Source organism: Pithys albifrons, chromosome Z (assembly GCF_047495875.1).
Source record: "Pithys albifrons albifrons isolate INPA30051 chromosome Z, PitAlb_v1, whole genome shotgun sequence".
In the NCBI taxonomy this organism is placed as follows: Eukaryota; Metazoa; Chordata; class Aves; order Passeriformes; family Thamnophilidae; genus Pithys; species Pithys albifrons.
This window is the reverse complement of record NC_092497.1, coordinates 8,436,255-8,464,125: the sequence shown is the minus strand read 5'-3', so window position 1 is coordinate 8,464,125 and position 27,871 is coordinate 8,436,255. Positions and strand designations below refer to the sequence as shown.

Sequence of the window (27,871 nt, the reverse complement as noted above, 5' to 3'; positions counted from 1 at the left end):
TCACTGATGAGAGATTGTCTGCCACATGAAAATCTGGTATCTGCATTTATTTCCAGGAAGGGCTAATGCAACAGGCTGTATAAAAAATGTCCCTCCCTCTAGGGAGGGTCGGATTTGACTTGCTAGCAGTTTGGTATGGCTCTGCTTCTGTTAGACAAAATGTACTTGAAATAACCCACTTCCCTGACTTGAAAGGTGGAGGGGGACGACTTTGCTGAGAAGTTTGCATCAGTCTTAGAGCACCTTAGGCAATGAGGTGAACACATTTTTGCTAAGAAATGAGTCAAGAATTTTTTTCAGTCCACCTGTGAGGCAGGAGTAACGTTTGGGTCCTCCCTGCCTCAACCAGACCATGATTCTCATCTCTTGTGTTTTCAGAAGTCTCTTCCCATCTGCTGAGCAGGATCCTTCCACCTTTCCCATTCTCTCTTCTGACCTGTTCTCCCTTTTCTGCTTCTGCAGTTCACCGCAACAGTTATGCTGGTCCTGGGCATTCAGGTCATCCATGATGAGAAAAACAATGCAGCCATGAAAGGCATTCAGCCCCTGCTCACAGGTTTTCTGGTCCTGGGCATTGGCCTGGGAATGGGGCTGAACACTGGCTATGCCATAAACCCCTCCCGGGACCTGCCCCCCAGGATCTTCACAGCAATTGCTGGTTGGGGAACAGAAGTCTTCACGTGAGTGACCTGTTCTACTTTTACACTGTCCAGCTTGCAAGGAGAGGAGATAATCCCAAGACAAAATGGTCCTGAAGCCTTTTGCTTTGGGCCAAGTGATGGTATCACTGCAGAGTATTATCTCCATTCTCAGAGTGCAAGGGCTGTGTCTAGAGGAGCCCTGGGCATTACATACACAAAATTTGGGGTACACCAATTCCCCTGCACATGGGATTCGCCTTGACAATCTGATACCTCAGTCTGGGGACCAAATTGTTGACCTATTCACTGGAGATCCAGCTGGTTATTGTAGCAACCAGAATCAGAACTCATTCAGCTCACTTGAAAGCAGGTACTCATATCTGGATTGCTGAATAGCTCTCCTAAATTTAGAAGTCTGAATCTGGGGATGAAAATCTGTTTTCCTCTGCCTAGTAAGATGGTGTCATGCTATGGCTTTTCCTAAGGTCTGGTCATTAGTGGAGTCTCCTGTCATGAATGCCGATTTTCCTTAAATTCCCTGAAAATATATTTGAGAGGCTGGTAAAGGAGATGCAGATATTATTGGAAAAGGGTAGGGAAAATGTGGATGCTTATCTGAGTCACACTCATTAAGATCACGTAGACTATTTTGGAGAACAAAAAACCTGAAGACAGTGTGGAACGACCTTTTTATGCTTATGGGAAAAATGACCTTTCCTTCAACAATTATGTGGTGGCGAGAGAAGATGTCTAAGCCAGCTGTAGGCCCACCACACGAAGTGGGACAGGCATCTTTGCTCACACAGCTCACTCCTGCCCCAGCAGACACAGCTCATTCACCCTGCACAAAGTGGTGGCAGGGTAGCAATTCCAGCCTGGCTCACCAGCTGCCTCTTCTGTGTTTCATTTCAGGGCTGCACAACACTGGTGGTGGATTCCAGTTACAGCTCCAGTTCTGGGATGCCTTACTGGTGCTTTAATCTACAGACTCTTCATTGATTTTCACAACCAACCTGATGAGGAAATTGAAAATAAGAAAGAACTGAGAGGTGTGGAAAGTTCCACGCTGTGACAGCCACGTGCTTTGATGACACATACGAAGAGCACACAGTTTGTCTGACATACAAGTGGACAGATCAGGGACTTGTCTTCAGTAAACCCACTCTGCTTAACCAGACAAACTTGGTCTCTGAGATGTTGGGCAGACCGGGGTAGGTTTAGACTTGACTGTGACCTGAAGAAATTATTCCATCTCCCTGTGTAAAAATCTACCAAAAAAAGCCTAACCCAAAACTAACCATCGCATTCTGAAGAACAGCAAAGCAGAGTTATAAGACTCCAGATACCTATATATTCAAACAGATCAAAATACAGAAGTCAACCAGAAAAAATGTGATTAAGTTAATTAACATAGAAATTTGATCTGGAATATTCTTTGCTAAGAGGTAGATGCCACTCTACCAAACACCTAGTTTGGCAGGGCACAGAAAAGAGAAGTGCAAGGACAATATAAAACAGAAACATGAACTTGTTTTGGGGATTTTTTTCCAGGTTTGTTTTTTTGTTCTTTGATCTGAACATTCACGAAGCTTCAAAAAAATAGTAAACTAAACTACAGGGTCTCCTGTATCCTTCCACAGCTCTGATGGAACATGCTGGCATCACAGAACCATGTGTTACTGACAGGTTAGACTTGAACTATGACCAACTACCACGACAGGAAAGAATTCAGATTCCTTCTGTGACAGCATCCCCAGAAACTCAAACAAAAAACCTTCCACAAACACATCCTTTTTCCACTCTGGACACATGAGAAATATGAGAAGAGGTTGTCCTGCTGCTGCAGGAATTCTGTCACCTCCATGTAAATGAGATAGTGGGCCTGCAACAGCCTTACCACCAGTTTGAGAAGTCATTGGGTTAAAAGTAAAACACTGTCAGAAGCTGCCTGTTCCCAGGAGGGGTGAAAACAGTCTTAACTTCTGTAGAAAGTGCTTAAGCAAGTATGGGGTATGGATGTCAAGCACATAACTGCAGTCCCAGGGCTGGGTGCCATTAATAAACAACACAGAGGTCTCCAAGAGTAGGAAGTGACAGAACATCACTACTGCACAGAATTTCAGAAAATTACATTTACTGGCTTTAATGATCATTCCTATTTAAAAGGATAACTAATGGATTACTGTGGCATGGGGTGGAGTTGGGTGGTAGGTGCTTCCTCATGAGAGCTGACTTTATACTAGTAGAGCAGCTACAACAGATCTTTACCTGTCACAAGACCCCAGTTGACTTGAAAAGGTGCATCAGAGGATTTTTGGTCATTTCGGGGTGGCAGAGGGTGATTGCCAGACAATGCAGCAACTGCATTTGAGACTGGGCCCTGGGCAGTGCTGGAAGGCACCAAAACATGCATGAGCTGGGGCAGAGACTTTGTACAGTGACCATGGGACAGCAAAGGAACAGCTGTCACACAGCTGAGTCTTTTGGTCTGCGTGAACTAAACTGGGAACTTCACAGTAGCTCAAGATGGATTAGCTAAAAGCACTGTAATTAGTGAGAGATTCTTTACTGCATTAAAAAATCCCCAAACAATCCAGCCTGCACCTTGCTCTTGCCATACATTCTTGTGCATGTGCTCCCCAAAGCATCTTCAAATACCCAAACACTCTGGACAAAAATATTTAAGTATTTATTAAAATAGTATTAAGCAGTTACAGGATGGCTTCAGTTTCTGAAGGCCATACAAATACTCATGAAAGCCTCACAATATCCCTGTGAGGTAGGTTTGTCTTGTGTAATTCTGTGATGTTTTCATAAATTAAACATGATGCTGCTTAGATAATCAATGCTTATTTGAAGACAGTGACTTTGATTTCCCTGTTTAGGCACAAAATGTGTTGGGTGCTACCATGCATTTCCAGCACATCTAGGAAGACAGAACAGCATACAAAAGTAATGAAAAACAATCAGGTGTACTGAAAACCAACAGTGAATGGGTTAAAGTGCAGTTCTAACCAAACTTACAGTTCAGAAAACAGCATCAGGGGCTTCTAAGGTTGTAGAATCTCAGTGCCCTCTGGTAAGAACCTGCCCAGCTGAAAAGGCAAAGGCTGTTTCAATGGTCAGCTTTGCAAATGAAAGGGTGACAAACCAAGAGGTCCTCCTGGCTTGTGGGACTCAACACCACTGACTCACCACAACAGGGAGGCAATGAGGGATCTCACAGCTTCTGGCTGTCTTCAGGCTTATTTGGAATCATGTCACCATCTGAAAAGATACAGCATGAAGGCCAAAAAGTGGTCTGGGCTGTAGAGCAAGTGGCTAGGCCAATGGAGAGACATGGAAGTCCTAGGTCCCCTTGTACCATGAATCTCGGAGCAGAAGTTGGAAGCAGCACAGGGAAGTGCAGAGTTTGAGTCTATCTGAAGTGAAAGTTATTTCTTTGTTTAGTGGGTTTCAGCCTGCTCCCACAGCATGCAAGGTCAGGACAGGTTTCTTTCAGAGGAGGTGGCAGAAATATCTTCATACCCTCTATTTCAGCATGGTCTGTTTAAGTAATGGTGACTTATATTTGCTTTCATTTCACTGCTGTAGTTTCAGAGGAACAAAAGCTTCCCTATAAAGCAGTGATAACAAGGGCTTCTTCATGCCCTCTGAAAAATACATGCTGCAGGTAGCAGAAGAGAATAAAATCAATGTCTCAAGTTTTCTTCCTAAGAGTCTCCAAGAACTACATCCACATTGTGGTTATATTTCATGCAAATGCTGCAGTGTGTTTTCCATGGGCACATCTACTCATGCACAAGGAACTTGGTCTGAACCACTGAGACTCTGCAGCAGGGAACATCAAAGCTTATTGCAAACACTGTCCAGGGTCAGATTTGGGGGTCTCACTTCTTTGAAGAATTCCCAGCTAGTGAGGATGCCTTGGCAGAGGTCATGCTCGTCTGAGTCTTTTGGGCCCCTGCTGGCTGAGAGGGAGGTTTCCTTTTGAGCACTGGAGTTTTGTTCTTGCTTTTGAATACCTTATTTGGGTCCAGCTTGTTCACAAAGGAATCGGCTTCTTCAGACAGGAGCGCTGTGTTGATGGTTATGGGTTTATACATGTTAAACCATTGCTGAAAGGTAGGATTGTGGGAAAGAAAGAGGTTAAAATCAAACTGCAAATAGACAGTTTCACCTTGTTCCCCCTCTTCCCTGGGACATGATTTTAATCCTATACCACTTACCAGTCTGCAATTTACAGGACTTTGAAGAGTGGTCATGATAAGGGATACACAAGGCATGGCTACAGCTACAGTCCTGGAACTGCATACCAGACACGGAAGAGGAGAACCAGATGCAAACCTAACACTACTTTTCCTGCAGTGTAACTTCAGTTGGAAGCAACTCCCAAATTAAATCACAGGAGGGAAAGTAAAGGGAGGGGATGAAACTAACCTTCATTTATCTAGATTCAGATAAGCAGAAATTAAAAACCCTTGGAATTTAAATGTGCTTATAAAATGGAAACCAATTAGTTGAACTTGTCAAAATGTAGCTTTCCTCCCCTCTCTTCACACATAAAATAAGACAGGTTTTTTAACTCTTTACTCAAAGGATTTTGTGTTTGTTTCTCTCAATCTCTTTCAACTTCTGAGTTTCCTATCTAGAAAAAACTACAATGTTTTAGTGGTTTGGTTCCCAGAGGTCACCACAATGTTATGCCCTACAGTTCTCAACTCTTAAGTGCATTTCCCATTGCTTTGCCATTAACAAAGTCGGGAAATAAAACTATAGGAGTTATGATATTACAAATCACACTGAAACCATCAGTAAAGTGTTGAGCAAGATAAACAGAAGATCAATAAAAAATGCAGATAGCAATCTATTCACATCCGCTTAGGGGAAAACAGCTTTAATATACCCCTTGAAAACCTTTAAAAATGATAATGGTTGGTGCATTAGGAGGATTTTAACTCACAGGGGTTGCAAATGATTAGGGAATGTATGAATGATTTCACTTAAGGTTTGTGAATATACTGAACATAATAAAATATTTATAGCAGGAAAGTTACAGAAAGGCAGAGCACAGGCACACACTACAGTCCACGTACACAGCCTGGGCTGATGAACTACAGCACAGTATAGCAGGGAGGACACCAGAAATGAAAAGAACCAAATTCTACAGCCACAGATTGATGGGAAGTCGGCAGTGACTTTAGCAAGTATTCCGATGTACACACAGGACCAAGGAGTGCCACACCAGTAAGACAGCTGTCATATCTGGGTGAAGTGCAGGACACTCACTGAGACCTCGCCAGCATGCACAGACACTGTCCTGGTTTGTGTGCTGTGTTCAGCAGGGTTGTCAGCTCCAGGATGGAAGCAGGGTTAGGGCTGAAGGCCCAGTCAAACACAGAGGAATAGCAGAAGCCTCTAACAGCAGGATTTTGGCATAGCAGGATAGCAATTTTAATAAGGAACGGTCACAAGGCTTTACCTAGAGCTTTTCTATAACTGCTTCTAGGATTGCTGTCATTTAAATTGTCCCTGTTTGGGCATAATTTTTATGAAGACATCTCTTCATGCCTGAGGAGGATGAAAATGAATTATTCTTGGCAAGGCTCAAGCTCACAGTCTTCATCTTGCCTTCTGTCTAATGTGTACCTGGACTATCCTCTTGACCCAGGAAGCATGAGGCTCTTGTTTGGTGCTATCCCCAGAAAACTGATCTAGGCAAATCTTATGCAGCTGTGGGGCTGAACAGCACTCCTCAGTTGCCAGCAGTCATGAAGTGAAGGTCTGCTTCAGAGTCAAGAAAGTAAAGAAATAATTAGGGTTCTACCATGTGCTATTGGAGGTCAAAGGCAGAACCCAATTTAGGAGAGAAAAGCAGGGTTAACACAATATTATTGAATTCAAATTACTGTGAAACAAATTACTATTAACATGCTATAGAAAAAAGACTTGTGGTCCCTTCCATGGCTTGCCAGGGAGGCCCCTTTGAATGTACAGACTGCTTGTCAAAAGGTGGGAAGATGTTTTACCAGTTTGTACTTAGGAAAAATCCTGGCAGTCTGGACTGTGTTGTCCTACCTTGGCCTGGGGGCTGACCCCATAGCTGGTGAAGGCGTACTGCCACTGCGGGAGACCCAGGTGGGTGATGAGCAGGCGGTAGTAGGCTGTGAAGGTTTTGGTGAGGAAATGCCAATACAGAGCTCTGTCCAGGAACCATATCTCTGTGTCTGGGGACACAACTAGAATAAGACAAGCACAAGTCACTCTGTTGCTCTGCAGTGACAAGATTAACCCCTGGCCATTGTCAGGTGGGAAACAAAACACACTCATCATAAAGGCTATTTTATGTACATCCAGGTGCAGAGTTCAGCACTTGCCTTTGTTAAACTTTGTATGGTTGGTGATTGCACAGTCCTCTAAGTTGTCAAGGCCTCTGCAGGCCCTCCCTGCCTTCAAGGGAGACATCAGCTCCCCCCAGTTTAGTCTCGTGGGCAAATTTAATTTGCATATCTTTGAGTCCTGTGTCCAAGCTGTATATGAAGACACTGAAGAGCACAGGGCCTAAGATGGAGCCCACAGAACTCATCACCAGCCTGAGGGACCCCATTCACTACAACCTTTTGTGCCTGACCTGTGAGCCAGTTGCTCAGCCGTTGCACGATGTATTTGTGTGGCTGTGTCCTGGACAATGAATGCAATGATATTCCTTCCCAGCCTGGGACTGATACGCTACATGGAACATTCCTGGACACCAGCAAGTTTGCAGTATATGTTCAAAGTACAGTTATGGCAAACATTTATCTGCCCCACAAAGTAAAAAGCAGCTAACTCAATTGTCTGTCATCTGGATTACTGAATAGAGTCCAGAGTCTGGAAGTCATGGGAATGTGTGCTGCCAACAAAAACACATTTTGAAACTCCTTCCACAGTGATCAAGTATTTCTCTAGTGGCGACATCCTTTGTGGCATAAAAAGAAGTTACTTTCCTGAGAAATTGAGATTCTGAACATTGCCAGCTAAACAGACTGTCCCCTGTGCTGACTTTGACACCTGCAATCAGTGTTCCCTCCCCTTGCACAGGTCATCCACTGCATGTGCTGAAATCACTAACAGTGGAAGGCAAGGGGACAAGTAACTTACTGCCTTGAGAATTGTAGTCCCACCCAATGAAAGACACAAGATAACAACTAAGGATTTTTCTTAGGAAGGTGTATATTGCAGTTGCACAGTCCCATACAGTAAACACACATCCACTGAGTGAACTGTGCATTGTCAGATGTCAATTACTTCACAAGTGTTTTGGGCGTTTCACTATTCAGTCACTGGTAATTTAACTGTGTATTTGTCAGAAGAAAGAGCTCAGCTCCCATCTCTTACCCTCCTGTTCACCCCTGCCTGCCACATTTTGACCTAGTTAGCACCTAGAGGCTCTGCATTCATGCACAAGGTGGAAAAACCAGTCTAAGTCTGTCTCAGCCAGCTAAAGCCCTTTTTTGCCATCTACCCTTTGTTTCTAATCAGTGACACCCTTTCACATCAATATGTAAGGGTTTTGTTCCAAGACATGCAGGTAACCAGAGAGGGATGCATGACTTCAACATGACTGTTATGTAGGTTACATGTGAATGCTTCCCTGTTTCTACGCACACAGAAATTCTAACTCAGACTCCATCACTACAAGGAGTGAAAATTTTAACTCTAGTTAAGACTCTGTAAGGTTTAGCCTCTGACTTCAGTGGAGACAGGACATCCCAGTAAAAGTTTCATCTACAAATGTATGATGAAGGAAGATAGAAATCTAAGGAATCTAACACAATTCTTCAAGTGTGGCCTCCAGATACAATCCACAATGAGAGACAAAACTTTTCTCTCTTCAGCCTTACCTGGTTCAGCATGTTTATACACAAGACAGACTTTCCCATTCCCATTGCATGGATCTAGTTCAAAGATAAGACTACGAGAATCAAAGTGCGGCTTCTCTGGTTTGTCTCCATTACCTGCAACCAAGAAAAGAAATTCATGAAATGTGTTTGGAAAATTGACTGTGACTCAGTTGCAAATCTATTTCATACTTATTAATAAATCAGCTGAGGAAGAACTAAAGCAAATCACTATATTTATACTTCTTGGAAATTATTAAGTTCCCTATGTATAAAATAAAATGAAAAAAAGAGTGAGAAAAATTTTAATCTCTGCTAGGAAAACAAATTAAAGAGTCAAAATCAGATGGCTGAAAACAGACAACAAGCTGACTTTTAGTCCTGCTTCACAGATATCACAGGTTTGTCTAATCTGTTCTTAAAGTTCTCCAGCGTTGGAGATAGCACAGACTCCAGGTAGTCAACTCAAATCCATCACTTAGAAGTTTTCCTCATGGATCCTGAATCTTCCTTGCTGCTCTTGAAGCCCATTACTTCTGTTTGTATCTACTATTCCTTTTTTCCCCTATTTTTTAAGGGGGATAGGGAGAACAATTTATTCTTTTCTCTTGACAGAAGACTTTAATGAACTTGTAGACATATATAATTCTCCATACATTCCAGTGTGACATCACTATCCCTCTCAAGAACCGTCTCTGACTCATATTCAACTTAGAAGGCCCAACCACCACAGAGGATTTTTACAGCACCATTTTGGGACTGTCCAGTTGCAAGTTCTTGCAGAATGCACTTTTGAAACCTAAAGCTGATGGGAAAGAAGTGGGACATGACAACTGTACTCTCCAGAATTTTCCATGAAAGTCATGATGAAAACTTCTGTGGGGATGTAATTTTTTCTCAGTGCACTTAGTAAGTGCATCACTGGAAGTTTGGGTCACTGAAAGGAAATAGAATTTGCTGCATTTCATTGCAATGGCTAGAAGATCAGGACAGCAGCCAAGCTGGAATGTGCAAAAAGAAACTTTCAGCCACATTTAGAAGCTAGATGATCTACAGATGCAGAGGTAAGACTGAAATCAAACAGCACTTTTAAAAAGAAATTGGCATGACATGTGGTTCTGTTCTTATCCTCTTAATTTTTCCAGTCTTGTTGGACTTTCAGAGCTTTGCAAAAAGTGAGTGGGCTTTTTCTTCTTTTTTATTTTCTCCAAATAGCAGTATTCCCAGCATTTTCAGACAGTCTGGAAACACACATTTTCTAGTGCAACCTCACACTTATATGTATTTACCAGTTACTTTTCCCACTCCAACTGTACTTTCATTATCAAAAGAAAACCTGTTACTTTTTGTTTATGTTACATCATAAGTATACAAAGACTTTGGAAGCTGAATCACTGGAGGAAGGCTCACATAAAAGTTTAAAGAGAGATAAGGCAGAACAGGAATGCTGACAGGCTATTAAGGATGCAAGGAACACTAACAACAGGCTGCATTAACAAACCCCATGACATTCACAGCATACAGACCTACCTATCAAAGCTGTAAGGGACTAATAAGATACGTAATAGATCCAGCAAAGGAGATCAAAAAAAATCACAGAAACACAGAATAATCTGGGCTGGAAGGGACCTTAAAGATCCTCTCCTTCCAATGCCCTCCCATGGGCAGGGACACCTTTCATCAGACCAGGCTGCTAGACCAAGAAAACCTCATCTACCTAAAGAGAGCTTTTCTGTTGCTCTGTCACAGAATGGAAGGGAACTTAAAGATCATCTCATGGCAACCCCACTGCCATGGGGGTTAGCTGAGGTTCTAAGAGAATGGGGAATGTTGAGCCTGGAAAGAAGACTTTGGGGTAATCTACCTGCAGCCTTCCAGTACCTGGAGGGAGCCCACAGGGAAGATGGGTATTTTTCACAGGAGCATGCAGAGATAGGACACAGGGAAATGGCTTCAAACTGACCCAGAGTAGGTCTTGAGTAGACATTAGGAAAAAATTCTTTACTGTGATGGTGGTGAGGCAGTGAAACAGGTTGCCTGAAGAAGTTGTGGCTGCCCCATCAGTGGAAGGCCAGGTTGGATGGTGCTCTGAGCAACCTGGTTGAGTGCAAGGGGTCACTATAACCATGTGCAATATCCTAACAATACGCTGATAGAACAAAAGGGATAAGACAGGGAACACTTTCCAGCCTTACCTTCCTCATCTGTGTCATCTTCCAGGTCAGCGAGGGTTGGAGCATTGGGCAGAGTGTACATGGAGGAGCCCCCGAGCCGACAGAGCTGCGAGATGCTGTTAATCACCATAGAGCCAAGAGGCATTGGAGTATCTGCAATAAGACTCATCTTAATTCATATCCAGTGTCAGGAAACCATAGGAGGCTTTTTTTTTTCCTCCACACATCAACCCAATCTTTTCTACCACACCAAGGGGGTGAAGAGATGGGTATATCCAGCAGGCCTGGACACTTCACTAAGGCTCTACGGGACTGAAAATGAGGCTTTTTCAAACAAAGAACACTTACAGGTGATGCAACACCATCTCAGAGGTGGAAAAGCCTGTGCTGTTATTTTTGTCTCATTAAACTGACTACTAAAAATCCCGGCTAGACACCTCCTCAAAGCTCTTTTCCCTACTGCTGTCAATCCTACCAGAAACCATAGCTTGTCCTCTTGTACCTGCTCTGGGTGCATCCTCTTGGTTCCCACTTCCACAAAGGATTTTAGCAGGGCATCAACATATGCATGTTCCTGACTGAATGCTTGAGGATTGTCACTTGTCTTTCCTTCTGGGGACTCATACCAGGCATGTTACCAGATGATGTTACCAGACATCAAATCAAGAAGCCCCCTTTTTAGCCATGTGACAGTGTGATGGGTCTCAGAAGGCACTGTTGGATGTTTGCTCAAATGAGATGGTTACATGGCTGCCTTGGTCTTTGGCACTTGTGAGCCCTGAAAACAAGTCTCTTCAGAGGTCACAACACAGCAAATCCCACTTGAAACATGGTGAGGCAGGTGCTAAAGGCCTGGTATCAACTGTCTCTGAAATGAAACTTCACTTCCTGAGGAAGACCCTGTATTTGACACCCATCTCCAAAAGTGACCAGTGTCCACAGCTCCACATGACGATCTTGCCTGAGGGCAATGAGAGGCAGGATAATAACTGCAGAATGAACAATATGGCTGATTCTTGCCAAACAAGGAGAGTGAAGCTCTGACTTTAGCTGATTGAAAGCAGAATCATGCTCTGGGAGGAATATATACTTTTTAATGAGAAAGAGGAATTATCACAGGGTGACTCCCACTGCTTTATGATGGGATAATGAGCTACAGATGCTTCTCTCTCCATGATCCACAGAGGGAGTTAAGGTATGAGATTTAAATTACATACCTAAATCTGAGTGTCACCAGATGGCCAATGTATGACAGAACAGTATATATGTCATGAGTAATTGTTTGGTTTCTTGCCAGTGTTCAGAGTCTGCATCTCTTCTGTGAGAGTCCAGAACATCTAAGCAATAGATTTTGTCCTGTTGCATCAACAAGGGACCTCTGATGTGCAGTCATACCCTTTTCCTCAACAGGCCATCTCTAAAATAGTCTGCAATCCCATGCAGAACTGCATTTTACAGCTACTATCTCTTAATTCAGAGGTCAGATTTCTGTAGTCACTGATCAAGCTGCCTAGTAGAGATAAACTACTTTGGTTTTTTGCAAGTTAAGAAATGGTGCTAAATTTTAATTTAAAATAATTTTGTACCTGCGTTTTTGCTCAGACCAATGCAGGACACAAAGAGATGTGTATTCACTGTGCAGAAGTAAGTTTGAAATTGAAGAGGTTCTGCAAAGGCAAGACTGGCTGCAATGAAATGAGGGTATCAGTGGACAGGAACACGTGGACTCACCATCAGTCTTCACACTCCAGGTCATCTCAAAGCCATCGGTCATCAGATAGAAGTTCTTTAAATCCTCTGGCAATATGCAGGAGTTTTTCTGCAAATCACAATCAAGGTGTTATGGGAAAACACAGATCATGCCTCAAACCCAAAGTACAACTGAAAACTGGTACAGAAACATTTGCCACCAAATTTTTTGCTTAACTCCAAGATGCCCCAAACACCTCATTCTAAAACTCTGGAGAAAACTACTTTTGTGTATTTCTTGGTCTGTGCTGTTGTATTAACAAAAGAGTCTTGGGAAAATTTCACAATGAGCAGTTAGTCATCACAAGAATATTACACCAGTGTTCCTCAACTGAGACAACATATCAATTTTGGCACTAGCAGCCACTCCAAGCTCACATATATAATAACAATTGGCTTTTCCATCTCTACGGCTTATGAGAGCAGGGTCTTCCTTTAAGAAGGAAATCAGACTAAACTTATCTGTTCCACTAAAGCATGTACAATATTAGCACAAGGACTCTCTTCTCCTGAGGGATTTCAGTTCCAAGTTGGTGAGAGAAGCATAGACTCAAAAGCTGCACATAATCAAGTGGATTCTATGTTTCACTCAACAAAAAGTATGTGTGCAAACACACACAGAGCCAGACTCAGAAGCCTGCAAGTTTGGCTTCATCCCTCCAAACTTCCTCCCTCCCCTTGGCTGGGGCTCCCAAGCCTGCTTTCTTCTAAGTCAACAATAAAAGAAGCAACTCCAGTGAGCTGCAATTCCTGGGAACTGCAACCACTGTCCTGTACTTGCCCTGGTTGAGGAAGGAGTATTTCTTAACTCAGCCTCTTCAGTTAAGCAGCAAATATGAGGAAGAATAAAGGCTCAGTGTGGAACAAAGAGAATACCAAAGAGTTATAGGCAATTGCAGGCTGGGACTGGCTGCAGACCAGTGACCCTCTGTCCCTGTTGATGTGTCAAGACCACAAAATACAACAGGACAGAAGCCTGCCAGTTTTAAGAAGACATCTTTTAGTATGACTAAAAGAGTTACCTGTTGGTTTGTTTGTAATTGTTTCAGAGAAAAAAACGACTGAGAATGATTAAAGTGAGTTCACATTTAAAATATCATCACAATCAAGACTCCTAAAAAATTAAACCCCAAAACTCAGGATAGTCTCCAGTGATTCCGTTCCACAATCCCTGCATTGATTTGTCCATGGGCTGCATCACTCTCCTGCATTAAATAAAGACAGAATATTCTGATAACCAGTACCTAAGGAAAAGAAAGATGCACATGCAGTTCATGTAGCTCTGCTTTAGTTGGGGCATGAACTTGTAACATCTCAAGAGCAGCTGACCAGATTCTCCCCCACGTCTGCAACTTGTATGTATCCAGTTATCTTTCCTGATGTTGCCTCAATGCAGATCTTCAGGAAGCACCACCTGCCAGCTGTGCATCCAGCTGCAGTGCTGGCCTCTGGTTGTCAGTGGCTGGCATGAGCAAGGGAAGGTGCTGGCCTCTGCCTGTCCACTTCCCTTCCTCCCCTGGGACCAGGGCAGTCTTTCTTTGGGTTGTTACAGTCCCTGTCCCCTCAACAGGGATGTACACACTGTGCAGGACCTCCTAACCTGTCCACAACCTTCACTCCTGCTTGTTAACTTACTTTCTAAGCACATCCATTTATGCTGACTGACTACAACTGACAAGTCCCAGATGCTAATGGATTTGCAGCTTGAATAGGGCAGGCCACTTCAGCTGCCTTATCAAACAGCCTGGTCACTAGCACAGTGCTTTTCTAACTCAGATATGGAAAATCTTCAGGGTCCACAGGTATTAAAGCAGATAAACTGATACTGTAAAGCCTTTGTTTTGAGAAGAATTTATTGTCATTTGATAAGAGCCTGCTGATGGCTGAGGCCCTGGTGGTAAGTTCAAGGAGATTACTAAACCACATGGACATACCTGAAGTTCTTCAAATGCCTTTCACAAACACACCTTCCTCTGTGGGTTCTCCTGAGTTCTAAATATTTATAATTTCATGCTGTGCTTTCATCAATTCTAATTTCAAGCCATAGCTGTAAGCCCAGTGACTAGGGCTAAAACTATGAAGAAACAGAGAGACCTATGACAGACCTACAAGGCCTCAGAAGAGTACAAAAGTTTACACAGAACTTTCAATCCCTTTCAAGTCCCACAATTTTAACTGATCTACCCCAGCAGTAAAAACATGCATGGAAAGCTCACCTGACTTCAAGCAGGAGAACCAGATTCATTGGGATGACAAGATCTTTGATTTTAAAACTTCCACTGTAGTACCCAGATAAATACTGCTACAACTCACCCACAGACCAATTAAGGCAAGGGAAAAATCATATCTGAACAGGCCTTCTGTTCCAAATCATCTTTTTCTGAATAGAAAGATCAACATGTGCATGTTTCTCAAGATGACTGCCCTTCCAATTTGTTTCAGGATCTTTGAACCATGTTCCTTCGCATGAATTTCCAAATGATGGTGCAAAATATATGGATGGGAAATGCTGTACCAGAGCTGATATGGGCTCTATAGGAAACGACCAGTAAATAGAAAGCTTCACTAATACCCATCTCTCTCATCTGATAGAAAGCACTGATTGATCTGTGAGACTATAGTCACATGACCATAGGACATCGGAATAGCAACAACCTGACAGCAGAGTCAGAGAAACATGGCACTATATATTAAAAATGGCTTATCGAACTCTGTGTTTCTCCTGCTCAGCTGGTAGTTTTCAGGGTTGTGATCTCCAGCCCCATAAAATACACTATTCCCAATAACGTGCCAGAAGTGGTTTAACCACAGCCCTGGCAAGCAGCTGTTTTCACTCCAGTCATCTGGTTGCACTCATCAGCTCATAATAGGAAATATCCCAAGTGCCTGATATGCTGTGTGAGGTCTAGTCCTTTTGTTTGTTCTTCATAATACCCCCAAATACTCTCCCAAGAAAGCACAGTCCATTGAGCATAGAGACAAATATTAGAACTAGGCTAGTTTTGCAGCCAAGACCTGACCAGCACTGGATCCAAACCTAAACCCCTGACATATGGCAATTCACTTAAAGCTCTGTTGGAACAATACCTCTCAAGCAAATATAATGAAGAAATGGAAAGCAATCAAAACACACAGCTCTGGAAAGACTTTTCTGAAAAAATGAATGAGTTTTGCAAACTTCTGTGGAGAGAAGGAAGGCATTTATGTCACCTTTTATCCAACTTCTGGGGAGTGAAGAAAGGCATTTATGTCCCTTCTCAGGACTTCCAAGCAGCAGAGCACACCAGCAGTCACCTTTCTCTTTCTCTAATGTCCTTCAGTTTCATGACTGGTCTGTCCTAGCTGTCAGTGAATGCAAATGTTAATTTCTGTAACATACTGAGGTGTCCTTGTTTCACCTTTTATAAATCTGACCTGGGGGGCTCCCAGGAGATCACGTTCCTTTAGTTTTCTGGGGCTGGGGTGGACCTGATCTGCTGCTGCAGAGAAGAGGATTTAACATACCTCCTGAGGATGGTGGTGTATAGCCAAGTTTTTTAATCAGAATATTATAAGGCTCAACAGGAGGGGATACACTGTGTAAGAAATACTATCTACCTCCCCAAAGTCCTCCAGCCTCTGCCCTGTTATGCAACTTGAAGAAATACAGCTGCCCTCATGCATTGGTTCTGCTGGATCTACTTCCCTGCCTCTCCCACAGTCAGGATCACAAAGTAGGCTCAAGAGGGAGGACAGTACAAGTAGAATGCCAAGAAGGACCCTTGAAGATGCACATGCCTGCAATGAATACCTTTTAGTAAAAAAGATATGGCAGAAGCAGTGAGGATGACTTTCCAGATGCCTGCTGGAAACACAACATACTGGAGACAGAACAGCCTATGAGGTTCCTGCATTGGGTGTAAGAAGGGTTCAAATGAGGATCCAGGGAACTACAGGCCTGCCAGTTTGACCTCAGGTCATCCTGAGTGCCATCACACGGCATGTACAGGAGAGCCAAGGGATCAGGCCCAGCCAGTAGGGGTTTAGGAAGGATAGGTCCTGCTTGACCAACTCAATCTCCTTCTATGACAAGGTGACCTGCTTAGTGGATCAGGGAAAGGTTGTGGATGTTGACTTCCTGGACTTTTACAATAAAGCCTCATACACACTGCCCATGGCTTGCATGGGTGCTCTATTTCCATCTTTTTCTGGGTAAAAAAGTGGCTGATGGTCAGGCCCAGAGAGCGCTGGTGAATGGAATTACATGCAGCTGGGGCTGGTCCCTAGCGGTGTTCCCCAGGTATAAGCACTGCAACTATCTCTGTTTAAAGCCTTTATGGATGGTCTCAATGAGGGCTCAAGAGCACCCTTGGTCAGTTTGTGGACAACACCAAGCTGGGTGAGAGTGTTGGTCTGGTGGAGGGTGGGAAGGCTCTGCAGAGGGATCTGGACAGTCTGGATCAGTGAGCTGAGGCCAGTTGTGTGAGGTTCAACAAGGCAAGTGCTGAGTCCTGCCCTTGGGTCACAGCAACCTCCTGCAGTGCTGAAGGCTGAGGACAGAGTGACTGGAAAGCTGCCTAGTGGGAAAGGACTGGGGGGTGCTGGTCGACAGTCGACAGTGGCTGAACCTGAGCCAAAGTGTGCCCAGGTAGGCAAGAAGGCCACTGGCATCCTGGCCTGTGTCACCAATAGTGTGGCCAGCAGGAACAGGGCACTGTGACAGCCTCCCAGTGCTGGGCACTGCTGAAGCTGCACCTCAAATCTTGTGTTCAGTTGTGGTCCCTCATGACAAGAAAGACATTGAGGTGCTGGATTGTGTCCAGAGAAGGGAAATGGAGCTGGGGAAGAAGCTGCAGCACAAGTCTGATGAGGAGTGGCTGAGGAAGCAGGGGTGTTTAGCCTGGAGAAAAGGAGGCTGACATCACTCTCTACAACTCCCTGAAACGTACTGAAAACACTGTCTCTAGAAGTGGTCAGAAAATGTGTAGATGTGGCGCTAGGGGGTAGTCATAAACACGATGGTGCTACATTAACAGTTGGACTTGATGATTTTAGGTCTTCTCCAACTTTAACGTTTCTGTGCCTTCTAGAATAGCCAGAAACCACCACGAGAGCTCCCACTGAGACTTACACGCAGAGAAAATTTCTAAATTGTCTGGGATCCAAAGACAGTCTATAACAGGGAAGTACCAGACTGTTTGAGGTCTTTTTATGGCTATATTACAGAAAATTAAATCTTTGTAGACAAAATGCATAAGAAGAAACAACAAATTTCCTATGCAGACTTGTAGAATATCAAAACTCCAACAATGTGATGGGCAGGGATCGATTACAGGCAGCCAGTTAGTCCTGGGCAACTCAGACACTGCTAATGAGCCAACCAGAGAACAGTCAAAACATCCTCATTCAATCTGCTTGGCCTGTTGTGGTGCTGAGCTCTGGTACCTCCATGCCCCCTTTTGAAAACTAAAACAATGATGAGAGTGACTAATTTTTCTTCTGGTTGAGGCGAAAAAGAAAATATTATTCAGACACTGCACTAGAGTGTCTCCTAGCAATAATTTAGTGTAATACCTACTTTTAAAAACCGCATGTGGAGGTCGGCAGGGCTGTTGTCAGCCTGATTTTAGGAGTGGGAAAGGATATTCTAAGTGTGAAAGAAAGTTCAAAGGATGGCATACAGTTATTAGCCCTGCAGTTCTGGTGAACAGGCAACTCTGTCTCTACTCACTCTTCTATTGCTTGTCTCTCTTTCTTGGGGAAAAGGTAACATCTTTGTAATGAACACCTGAAGTAAATTTGCTCATCAAAACCAATTAAAAGGAATAATAATAAAGCTTAAAGAGTATTGTTCTGGCATAAAGGCTTTGTGGCTACCTAATAAAGTAAAATTTATAACACTTGGCTGGTTTTGAGGAACTAAGGCTGAATTGCAAAAATAGAATTGAATATTTTTGCTTCATGTACCTTATGAGATTGTAGGCTGTTTGGGAACTTCCTCAAATGTATTTTGTAATATACCTTGTGATTTCCATAAAAAGTTTAAGATTTAAATATAAAACAACATTTTTTGGGGTTGGGTGGATAGCGTGGCCCCTGCGTGTCCTAAAACCATGTGCAGTCCAGACTTTCCATCCCATTTTGGTATCTAAACCATCATAAGACCAGTACACAATCTTCCGAAGAGGAAAAGAAGACCCCAGTCACAAGGCAAATGTTGTGGAGAAATCATCGATTATGGAAAAAGACCCCAGCTGGAAAGAGGAAGTAGAAGGACTATAACTTGAGACTATTAAGCTATTAATCTTCACCAGTCAGAGAGAAAAGGGAAGTTTCTCTTGGCTGAGCCCAGCGCTGCTCCTTTTGCTTAAGTTGCCTATTAATAAATCAGTTTCAAAATTAACTCAAAACCAACTTCGACTCAATAATTCAGTCGAATCACCCACAACATCTTGGTAGGTCTAAATATCACAAAAAGTTAAAAAAAATATCTGTTTTCTTAAAATATATTGAACTGCTTAAAAGTTTTTGGGGAAACTATGTAACCCATGTAAACACTTGACAATCATATACCTTAAATATTTTTGTGAATGTGCTGACTTCCAATAAATTACTCAGGATTGATTTCAGGCTTGATTTCCTGAAGTGTAAGACTTAACAGCTCTTTGTGCTGTGGGAAAAATCTCTTCTGGTCTCCTACTGCTTTACTGCACTGACTCTTGTCATGAAGCTCAGCCTTTCCTGCAAAGCTTCATAGCAGCTGAGGGACACTCGAGAAGCTTAAGATTTTAAAGATTTTTTTAATCTCAACAAGTTAGAATTTATAACTTCCACCATATTATTCAGTTACATACTACCAGAAACATGGAACAGCACAATTTAGAAAACAGCTCATGGAGTCTAACAAAATTATGTTAACCACTCATAATTTAATTTAAAAAGTTTTAAGAGTTTCTGAAAACGTTTTTTTTCTCAGAAAAAATACCTTTCTCAGCAGAAATACTTTTCCATTACAAAACTGAAATAGGACTGAAAAAATCACTTTTAGAAAAAAGTAATCCGAAGAATAAAGCCTTTATTTGGTGAGCAATGGAGAAGTTGTAATAATGTAATTTTGGGAACAGTTTGATCAGTTTTCCCCATATCACAGAAGTCCTGCAAATACTTTCATAACCAAAGACACAGAGGAGAGTTAAAAACATACAGTCTAACAGGATCTTATTAAAAATCTCACGTATGGAGAAATTATTACATGCATAAGTATCGCCACCTAGTGGCTCAAAAAAACACCCACAGTGATAAAAGCAAACGGATTCAGAATCAGGAAGGGGAAGTTTGAGGAAAAGTGAGGTAAAAGTTCATTCTGGAAGGGCCTTGTGAGGTGTTGAGTGCATTGCACTTAATCATCAGTACAGGCCATTCTGTCCTGCAATTGTGTAGACTAGGCAGGTATCAGACTTCATCCTCAAAGCTCAAGGGAAAAAAAAAAGGTAAAACAAAGTTATCTTTTAATTTGAGAAGGGAGATTTAATTTGTCAGTGCAACTGGAGCAACAGGCAGCCAAGTCCCTTACTTTTAGCAGTCCAGCTCAACCATATCTACCTAATTTTCAACATTTACCTCCACAATTCCATCACTGGGTGGGTGGGTGGAAACTGAAATTTTGTTTTGACATCTCTGAAATGAAGTACTGCAGCTATAGCATTTCAAAGTTTGGTTTAACAAGAACAGTTTTGAAACAAATCCAGTTTAGTTTGGAGGAGAAGCAGCACCTGAAAATGAGAGCAGCACCATGTCTGGGAGAAGCAGTCCCCTGCACTCAAGAGGATCTGCTGCTCACAGTCCTGGTGCCTCAAACTTTCCAGCTCAGTTAATCCAATACCTGAACAAGAGCTACAGGAAATCAGGAATCAGCTTACACGAACCTGAAAAACAGGACATTTCTTCCTGACCACAGCTGCTGGCTACTGGACAAGTTTCAGTAGGTAACACACATTTACATCACATATGTTCTGACCTGGGTATATAAACACCTGATAAATGTGACTAACTGGGATAGGGCGTTAGCAAAACTAGTGAAAGACTTTTCCTAAGTGTTTAGAAAAACACTGCAAATGGCAAGGCATCAAAGGGGAAGTTATTTTATGCAGTGGTAACAAGAGTGGATTCTCTAACAGAGTGGGTGATAGCCGGGGTTGGAGCAGAGGAAGGATGAATCACTCAACTGCATCCTCTCTGCATGCCCCTTTTCAAACACTAGGCAGCTTCTGCTGTCCCTTCCCACGTGTTAATGATACCTATAAAGCAGTTACTCCACTATGAGGCTGATGTTTGAATATACATATTTAAAGAGGGGATCAAAAATACCATCTCTGCCCATGAGAGTCACAGAATCATAGAATTGATTGGGTTGGAAAAGACCTCCAAGATCATCAAGTCCAACCCTTGGCCCAACTCCAGTCCCTTTACCAGATCATGGCACTCAGTGCCACGGCCAATCTCAGTTTAAAAACCTCCAGGGATGGGGAATCCACCCCCTCTCTGGCCAGCCCATTCCAATGCCTGAGCACTCTCTCTGGAAAGAAGGTTTTTCTGATCTCCAACTTCAATTTCCCCTGTCCTATTGCTGAGTGCCTGGGAGAAGAGACCAACCCCCACCTGGCCAGAACTTCCCTTCAGGTAGTTCTAGACAGTGCTGAGGTTACCTCTGAGCCTCCTCTTCTCCAGGCTAAACAACCCCAGCTCCCTCAGTCTCTCCCCACAGCACTTGTGCTCCAGTCCCTTCTCCAGCCTTGTTGCTCTTCTCTGGACCCGCTCCAGCCCCTGAATCTGGTTCCTGAACTGAGGGGCCCAGAACTGAACACAACACTCAAGGTGTGGCCTCACCAATGCAGAGTACAGGGGAAGGGTCACTGCCCTGGGCCTGCTGGCCACACTGTTTTTGATATAGGACAGGATCCCATTGGCCTTCTTGGCCACCTGGGCACATACAGTTTTCAAACCACTTTGGTTACACAGATAATGTGGGGTGAAGGTGGCATGTGTCCTTCACAGCTTTCCAGAACAGATAGTGGGACATGCACTGGCCAAAAGACTGGGCTGGTTGGCCAGAGGGGAAGTAGAAGGAGAGGCTATGAGAAATTGAAGTGCATGGTTGAGAGCAAAAAGAGAAACAGATAAATGGAAGAAACTGGGAGGCTCAATGGTATTTACCAGCTTGAGGCCTTTAATGGCCATGAATAATAAAGAGCTGCTTTATTTTGTTTGAAAGAGAGCTGGAAAATGTTTTCAGACCCAAGTCAGAAAAATATTTGTTCCCCACTGAGTCACCACTGTTGCTGCCTACTACAGTTATGTGATTTCTTCTTAGAGCTGTCATGCTGAATGTACCCACATCGATGATATTTCTCTAACAGATCAGGTGCACGTGACAGCCTTAAAGACAGAGTGAAACCTGACTAATTAAAACTCAACAGCTGTTTAGGCTCCACTATAGATCAAACTTGGTAACAAGCTCTCTCATGAACAAACACAAGGCAGTCACTGCATTTGACATTCCTCGTGGGCTGCTGCACATTCAGACTGAGCTTACTGAAGTTTTACCACAGAAAGACTCACTTGCTCCCAAGAAATGATTGTGTGGCGTTCAGCTGGCTCCTTTTCCACAAACGTCACCTCAGCAACCCCTGGAGAAGTCTCTAAAAGAAAAAGAGAGGCTTGTTTGCAGCTGGCATGGGTGACATCAACACTGTGAGAAAGACAATTTTGAAAGTTAATATGAGTGACAGCCAGGGAAAAGGCTTTAATGACTGTAAGCATTGTGCCAGTGACTGAGCAGTCACTTTTTTTTTGTCTGTAACTGTAACTCAGCACATCTTGGCATGAGGATGTCTAGTGCTGCACAAAATGTCATCCTGTTGATTTTTTATAGATATATATGCACATATGACAAATATACACATACATTGATCTAGTGAGTGGCATTCCTGCCCAAGGTAGGAAGGTTGGAACTAGATGATCTTTCAGGTCCCTTCCAATTCAAACCATTCTGTGATTCTATGTAATAAACACACAGATTTTGTATTCAAGGTGAGATACTTTGCAGAGAATTCATGGAAAAAATACCAACCATGACTTCCCAGGCAACCTCTAAAAGAGAGAGGAAGCTCTCTTTGTAAATATGCCCTGTGGTTTCCTTTGGATGGGATATTCCCAGTTTGGGACACAATTTTGTGCAGTGCTGCTGTGAACAGCCAACAACCATTTTCCACAAAGATGGGCACATTTCAGGGCTGGATCCAGTGGGTTTGGACAAACACAGAGTGTGAACCTGCTGAAGGGAGCTGTGTGAGCAAACATCAGTGCTCTGGAATCCCAGCTGGACACATGCAAAGTTGTTAAGAGCAGTGAGATGGTAATTTATAAAAATCATCTGAGTATGTTACAGGAAACAAAGCTATAGAAATGCAAAATACTAATCTACACAGTGCTACCCCTGCAGGTGTGTGATGGCAGAACAGCCTCCCTTGCACTTACTATTTTATGAAATTTTACTTCATCCACAGCCAACTGAAACAATTCCCACTGAGTTAATTCACTTTGGATGACGTCCAGAAAGACTAACAACTTGGTGTGGGAACTGCAAGCCCGGCACTCAGGGCCATGGAACAGAAGTGATCACTATGCAGGGTTTTCAAGACTGGCTGAGCTGTGAAAGTACTGCCTCCCAAAGCAGCCACACATATTATAATTGCTTTCTGGTAAAACACACACAGTGCACTAGACAGGAAAAGCAGGCACTAGAGAGCTTTGGTGTATTTTTAATCTTTAATGCTGGGGTTTTAATTCCAGCAATAGGCCTGTCCTTGTCTGTTCTGTTGGTGGAAGAGTGGCACTCTGTTTCAGGATGTCTAAACTTGTCAGGTAATTTAAAGGACAACACATGGTACCAGAAAACCAAGTTCCAAATTAAAGACAGAAAAAAGAAAAAAAATCATAGTAGGTCACCTGGTGATTTGGCTGCCCAAGGGGGAGCCCCAACAGACAGAAGACTCTGATGTTTCACCAAGGTTCACTTCTGGTAGGTGGGTCTAAGGCAGGGTGATCTATTTCCTGCTCAAATACAAGCTGTCCAGATTTATTATGCCCCTAAACAAATGTGTGGAGTCAATGATATAACCAGTCCTTTCCATCTAAACCACACAAGGCTTATGACAAGCTAAAAAGACTATAATAACAGAGTAATTGTTATTTCTGTGATCAAAGAAAACATCAGGGATGTTTAACTCATCATGCTCAACAGCCTTGCTGGGATGACAGAAGATAAAATATTGTATCAGTCAAAGAACATGTCTAGGAACAAGAGAAATGCAACTTTTAAAGAGGTCTGAAACAAATCCAACATCAAAAGAAACAGAAATTCCATCTTAAAATCTGAATGTTATATTAAAAATATGCTGTGGGTAATCTGAAGACCAAGTTTAACAGATGTGTGTACGTATTGATGGCAGCTCCTTCAAACATTAATGGCTGACTTTCCCACGAGATGGATGAAGAAGCCACCCAGTTAGACAAAAGATTTACAATAAAGCTTAACTAGTTCAGGTGACTCCACCCTATTCATGACTCTGAATCAAGACCACAGTAAACTCTGCCCTATGTTTATAACATTTCATGTAGCAGCTTCCAAAAATGCTTTCCAGTATTAATCAGAAGGAGTCAATGTAATCATGTGACACAAAGCCAAAAATAACAGGATTTTCAGTCTCATCCTAACACTGTCCGTAAGTTTGATAAACTGTCAGCATAATTTTAAGATGTCTGAATAATTACGTTCTTATGTAATAAACACAGTTAATAGTGAAGTATGGTCCTGCTCTGGAAAGTTCAGAGCTCCCATTCCGATTTAGTTATGAACAATCAACCTTTCTGGAATTTGCTATTACTTACAGAACTTCAGCAAAATGAAACATACTGGCAATGGGAAAGATCTTTCTCTTTTTTTCCTAAAGTTATAACATTCATAATGCTTGTGAGAAATATTCCCCCTTTCAAGGGCTTCCACAGAGGCTCCAAGTTAAAAAAAAAACACAACAAAAGCCAAACTAACTATGCTTACTCCCACAGCCTAATTTATAGAATTTGTTCAGAGGGGGGTTTTTCAAATGGTGTCATAAACATTTGTTCATAAAGGTACTGGAAAAATCAAGTGTCAAGGTACATTTACTCTGCTTAAAATGAGTATGTTGAGCTTCATTATATCATCATTTCTATCTCCTGAAAAAAAAATGTTTCACAAACTCAACAGAGCTAAATGTTTATTACTTTTTTCATGTTACAGCAGGCAGAAAGTATCTACTGGCTTCATGAGACTTTCTAAAAGATTTAAAGCAAGAGAATTTGTAGTGCTACTAACTACTGAGCAAGGTATCTTTCTGAATGAGATACCCTTTATTATTTGAACACTGAACAGATTAGTAATGCTTCCCAAATAGCTCAGCAATTCTAATTAATCTGGTAGCACAGCTGACATGCCTTGGACTACCTCACTGGAAAAAAAAGTGCAAAATTCCCAGAAGGAGTGGAGAGACAGAGAAAAGAAGCACTGAGATGTACTGGGATGCACCTTGCTCTGTTGCACAATGGAAGTTGTCAGAGAGACAGAAAAACAAAAAACAACAACCCACAAACCAGGAAACACCCTCCATGTCAAAGGGATGTTGCAGGACTTTGAGAGGCAAATATGCATTGCCATGTCTTGCTGGTGCAGGTAACACACCTACCCCAAACATTGCTTTTGAGCACAGTGAACATCTCACAGATCTCAGACATCTGAGGGTGGTGAAAAGGTGGGCAGGGCCAGTAATTTTTTAAAAGGAGCTACTTCAAAGAAGCGTTTGCCATGATGGATGATTAGCAGCAGTTTCACTCACAGAGCAGAATGATGATGTTATCCTGACTTCACAACTGGAAAACAAACAGAACAAACAAATTCCAACCTCCACCGCCTCAAGAAGTCCAATATTTAGTCTATATAAGAATGATGAGCAGAGAGTGAGGATGAAACACTGTCCTCACTGAAGCCCAGAGCAAGTATTTAGCCCTGATCTTTTAATCTCGTCTGTCTGAGCTGATACCTAAACCTACATGGAACCAGAGACACACTGGGGTTAGGAGATGAAACTCACTCTCCTGCAATACAGTGGCTGGGTGAGGAAACTGCAGTGCTCACTTCTGGCTTAAAAAACCACAGAAGCTCTTGGACTGCCATTTGTAATCTTGCTGCATGGCTTGGGACAGACACACAGCTTTCCAGCCACAGAAACGGGGCAGTTCTCTAACGTAAATAAATGCGGAGGATCGAAGGACATCACACGACGAACCAATGTGGTTTCAGGTAGAATGCCCTCTATTGATACACTGCATGTGGTTTATATGGATCAAAGCTACGTGCTAATTGGCTACAGTAATTGTCACACCATAAAGGAACATTTCTTATTGGTTATATTCCATATCTCACAAGTCCAGTGTTTTGATAAAACATCCTAATGGTTCTTTACCATTCAGCAGCAGTTGTGCCTTTGTTTATTCTCTGCTGGTGGCTGTTTCAATCTCACAGAATCCATACAGTCTGGATCACTCACACGGACATTTTCTGTAAGAAATTCCTCTACAGTCATCTGCCCCAGGTTGATGAGGGATGAAAGGTCTAAAGCTCAAATCCTTTACCCAAGCAAACAAAAACAGCGTGGCCAGCAGGCCCAGGGCAGTGACCCTTCCCCTGTACTCTGCCTTGGGGAGGCCACACCTTGAGTGTTGTGTTCAGTTCTGGGCCCCTCAGTTCAGGAACGAGATTGAGGGGCTGGAGCGGGTCCAGAGAAGAGCAACAAGGCTGGTGAAAGGACTGGAGCACAAGTGCTGTGGGGAGAGGCTGAGGGAGCTGGGGGTGTTTAGCCTGGAGAAGAGGAGGCTCAGAGGTGACCTCCTCACTGTCTATAACTACCTGAAGGGAAGTTCTGGCCAGGTGGGGGTTGGTCTCTTCTCCCAGGCACTCAGCAATAGGACAAGGGGGCACGGGCTCAAGCTCTGACAGGGGAAATTTAAGTTGGAGATCAGAAAAAACTTCTTTCCAGAGAGACTAATCAGGCATTGGAATGGGCTGGCCAGAGAGGGGTTGGATTCCCCATCCCTGGAGGTTTTTAAACTGAGATTGGCCGTGGCACTGAGTGCCATGATGTGGTAAAGGGACTGGAGTTGGACCAAGGGTTGGACTTGATGATCTTGGAGGTCTTTTCCAACCCAATCGATTCTATGATTTGCACAAATACTTGTGATTCCACTGCCACAAGTAAAGCTTTGTCTGAGAAGCCTTCCTTTGAATGCCTTGCAGTGCTGCCTAACTTCAAAGACAGCTGAGGGGATGCAAGAAGGCTCAAGATCAGAGTAAAACCCAGAGATGGGAAGCAGGGCATGTTGTGGAACAAGTCACACGGTGTGGGAATGAGCTGTAGGGCAACTGCTTATGGGGAGCTGATCCTGAGCAGGTTCCCAGCTCAGCCTCCTTCCAGAGCTCTGCCCCACATGGAACCCACTCCATTGGGAACACTCCTTGCTGACCCCACACCACAACAGAGCCTGAGCTTAGGCAAGATTTACACAGGAAGGTCGTGTGGAGACCTCAGAGCGACCTTCCAGCATCTGAAGAGTGCCCACAGCGAGGACAGATGGAGCCTTTGTCATGAACTGCAGTGACAGGAGGTTTAATGGGTACAAACTGAAAGAGGGAAAAATTAGGTTAGATATTGAAAATTAATTCTTTACTGTGAGGGTGGTGAGACACAGGCACAGGTTTTGCAGAGGGGCCGTGGCTGCCCCAGTCGTGGCAGTGTCCGAGGCCAGGATGGGCAAGGCCTGGACGGGGCTGGGCACGGCCTGGACGGGGCTGGGCACGGTCTGGACGGGGCTGGCCAAGACCTGGACGGGGCTGGCCAAGGCCTGGATGGGGCTGTCCCTGCCCGGGGCTGGGGCCGGACCGTCCGCAGGCGCCTTCCAGACCCTGCACGTTCCGTGACTTCACGATTTCGATTAAGACACCACCTTCTTCTTCTTTAATGCTTTTGCAGCTCCTAAGTCGAGAGACAGGGCTGCTGCGATGTGTTACAGAAAAAGGGATGTGTGTGTGTGTGTGTAGGCGCCCCCGCCTGCGCGGTTCGCGGGAGGGGCCATGACAAACGGGTGGTGCCCCTGCTCCCGGCTTGCCCCCGGCTTAAACCCGGTCTGTCCCAGCCCCGGGGGGCTGCATCTCGCCGCCACTCACCCAGTATCCTTGTGACGCCCAGGGTGAGCTTGTCCAGGTAGGGCTTAATACCGGCGGGGGGTTTGTCCTCCATCCTCCACAGGACCCTCCTGCCCGCGCCCAGCCCGGCGGCGAACAAAGCCTTCTGTCCTT

At 43.6% G+C, this 27,871-nt stretch overlaps 2 protein-coding genes across 7 annotated transcripts in view; one reads left to right on the top strand and one right to left on the bottom strand.

The window, feature by feature from the left end:
* LOC139684846 (aquaporin-7-like) overlaps positions 1–2,902 on the top strand; it is a 10,458-nt gene extending 7,556 nt beyond the window's left edge. The window contains exons 6-7 of the mRNA XM_071581192.1: positions 463–680; positions 1,554–2,902. Coding sequence (XP_071437293.1) covers positions 463–680; positions 1,554–1,713 — 378 coding nt within the window. The 3' untranslated portion in view covers positions 1,714–2,902. The remainder of the gene's footprint in view (positions 1–462; positions 681–1,553) is intronic.
* Positions 1,401–27,871, bottom strand: TPGS2 (tubulin polyglutamylase complex subunit 2). 6 transcript variants are annotated; one of them, XR_011699981.1, is made up of 8 exons: positions 27,740–27,871; positions 22,042–22,121; positions 12,427–12,514; positions 10,717–10,848; positions 8,525–8,638; positions 6,720–6,880; positions 3,666–4,759; positions 1,401–1,654 (listed from the first exon to the last, which is right to left on the bottom strand). XR_011699981.1 is itself a non-coding variant. In XM_071581191.1 (8 exons), exons 1-8 carry the CDS (start codon positions 27,810–27,812, stop codon positions 3,897–3,899), a joined length of 753 nt encoding a protein of 250 aa, XP_071437292.1. In that variant the 5' UTR covers positions 27,813–27,871; the 3' UTR covers positions 3,308–3,896. The 6 variants fall into 6 exon arrangements, 2 of the variants coding, with proteins under 2 accessions (XP_071437292.1, XP_071437291.1); XR_011699980.1 differs by lacking the exon at positions 1,401–1,654 and adding an exon at positions 3,308–3,567; XR_011699982.1 differs by lacking the exon at positions 1,401–1,654 and having other exon boundaries at positions 3,308–3,736; positions 3,837–4,759.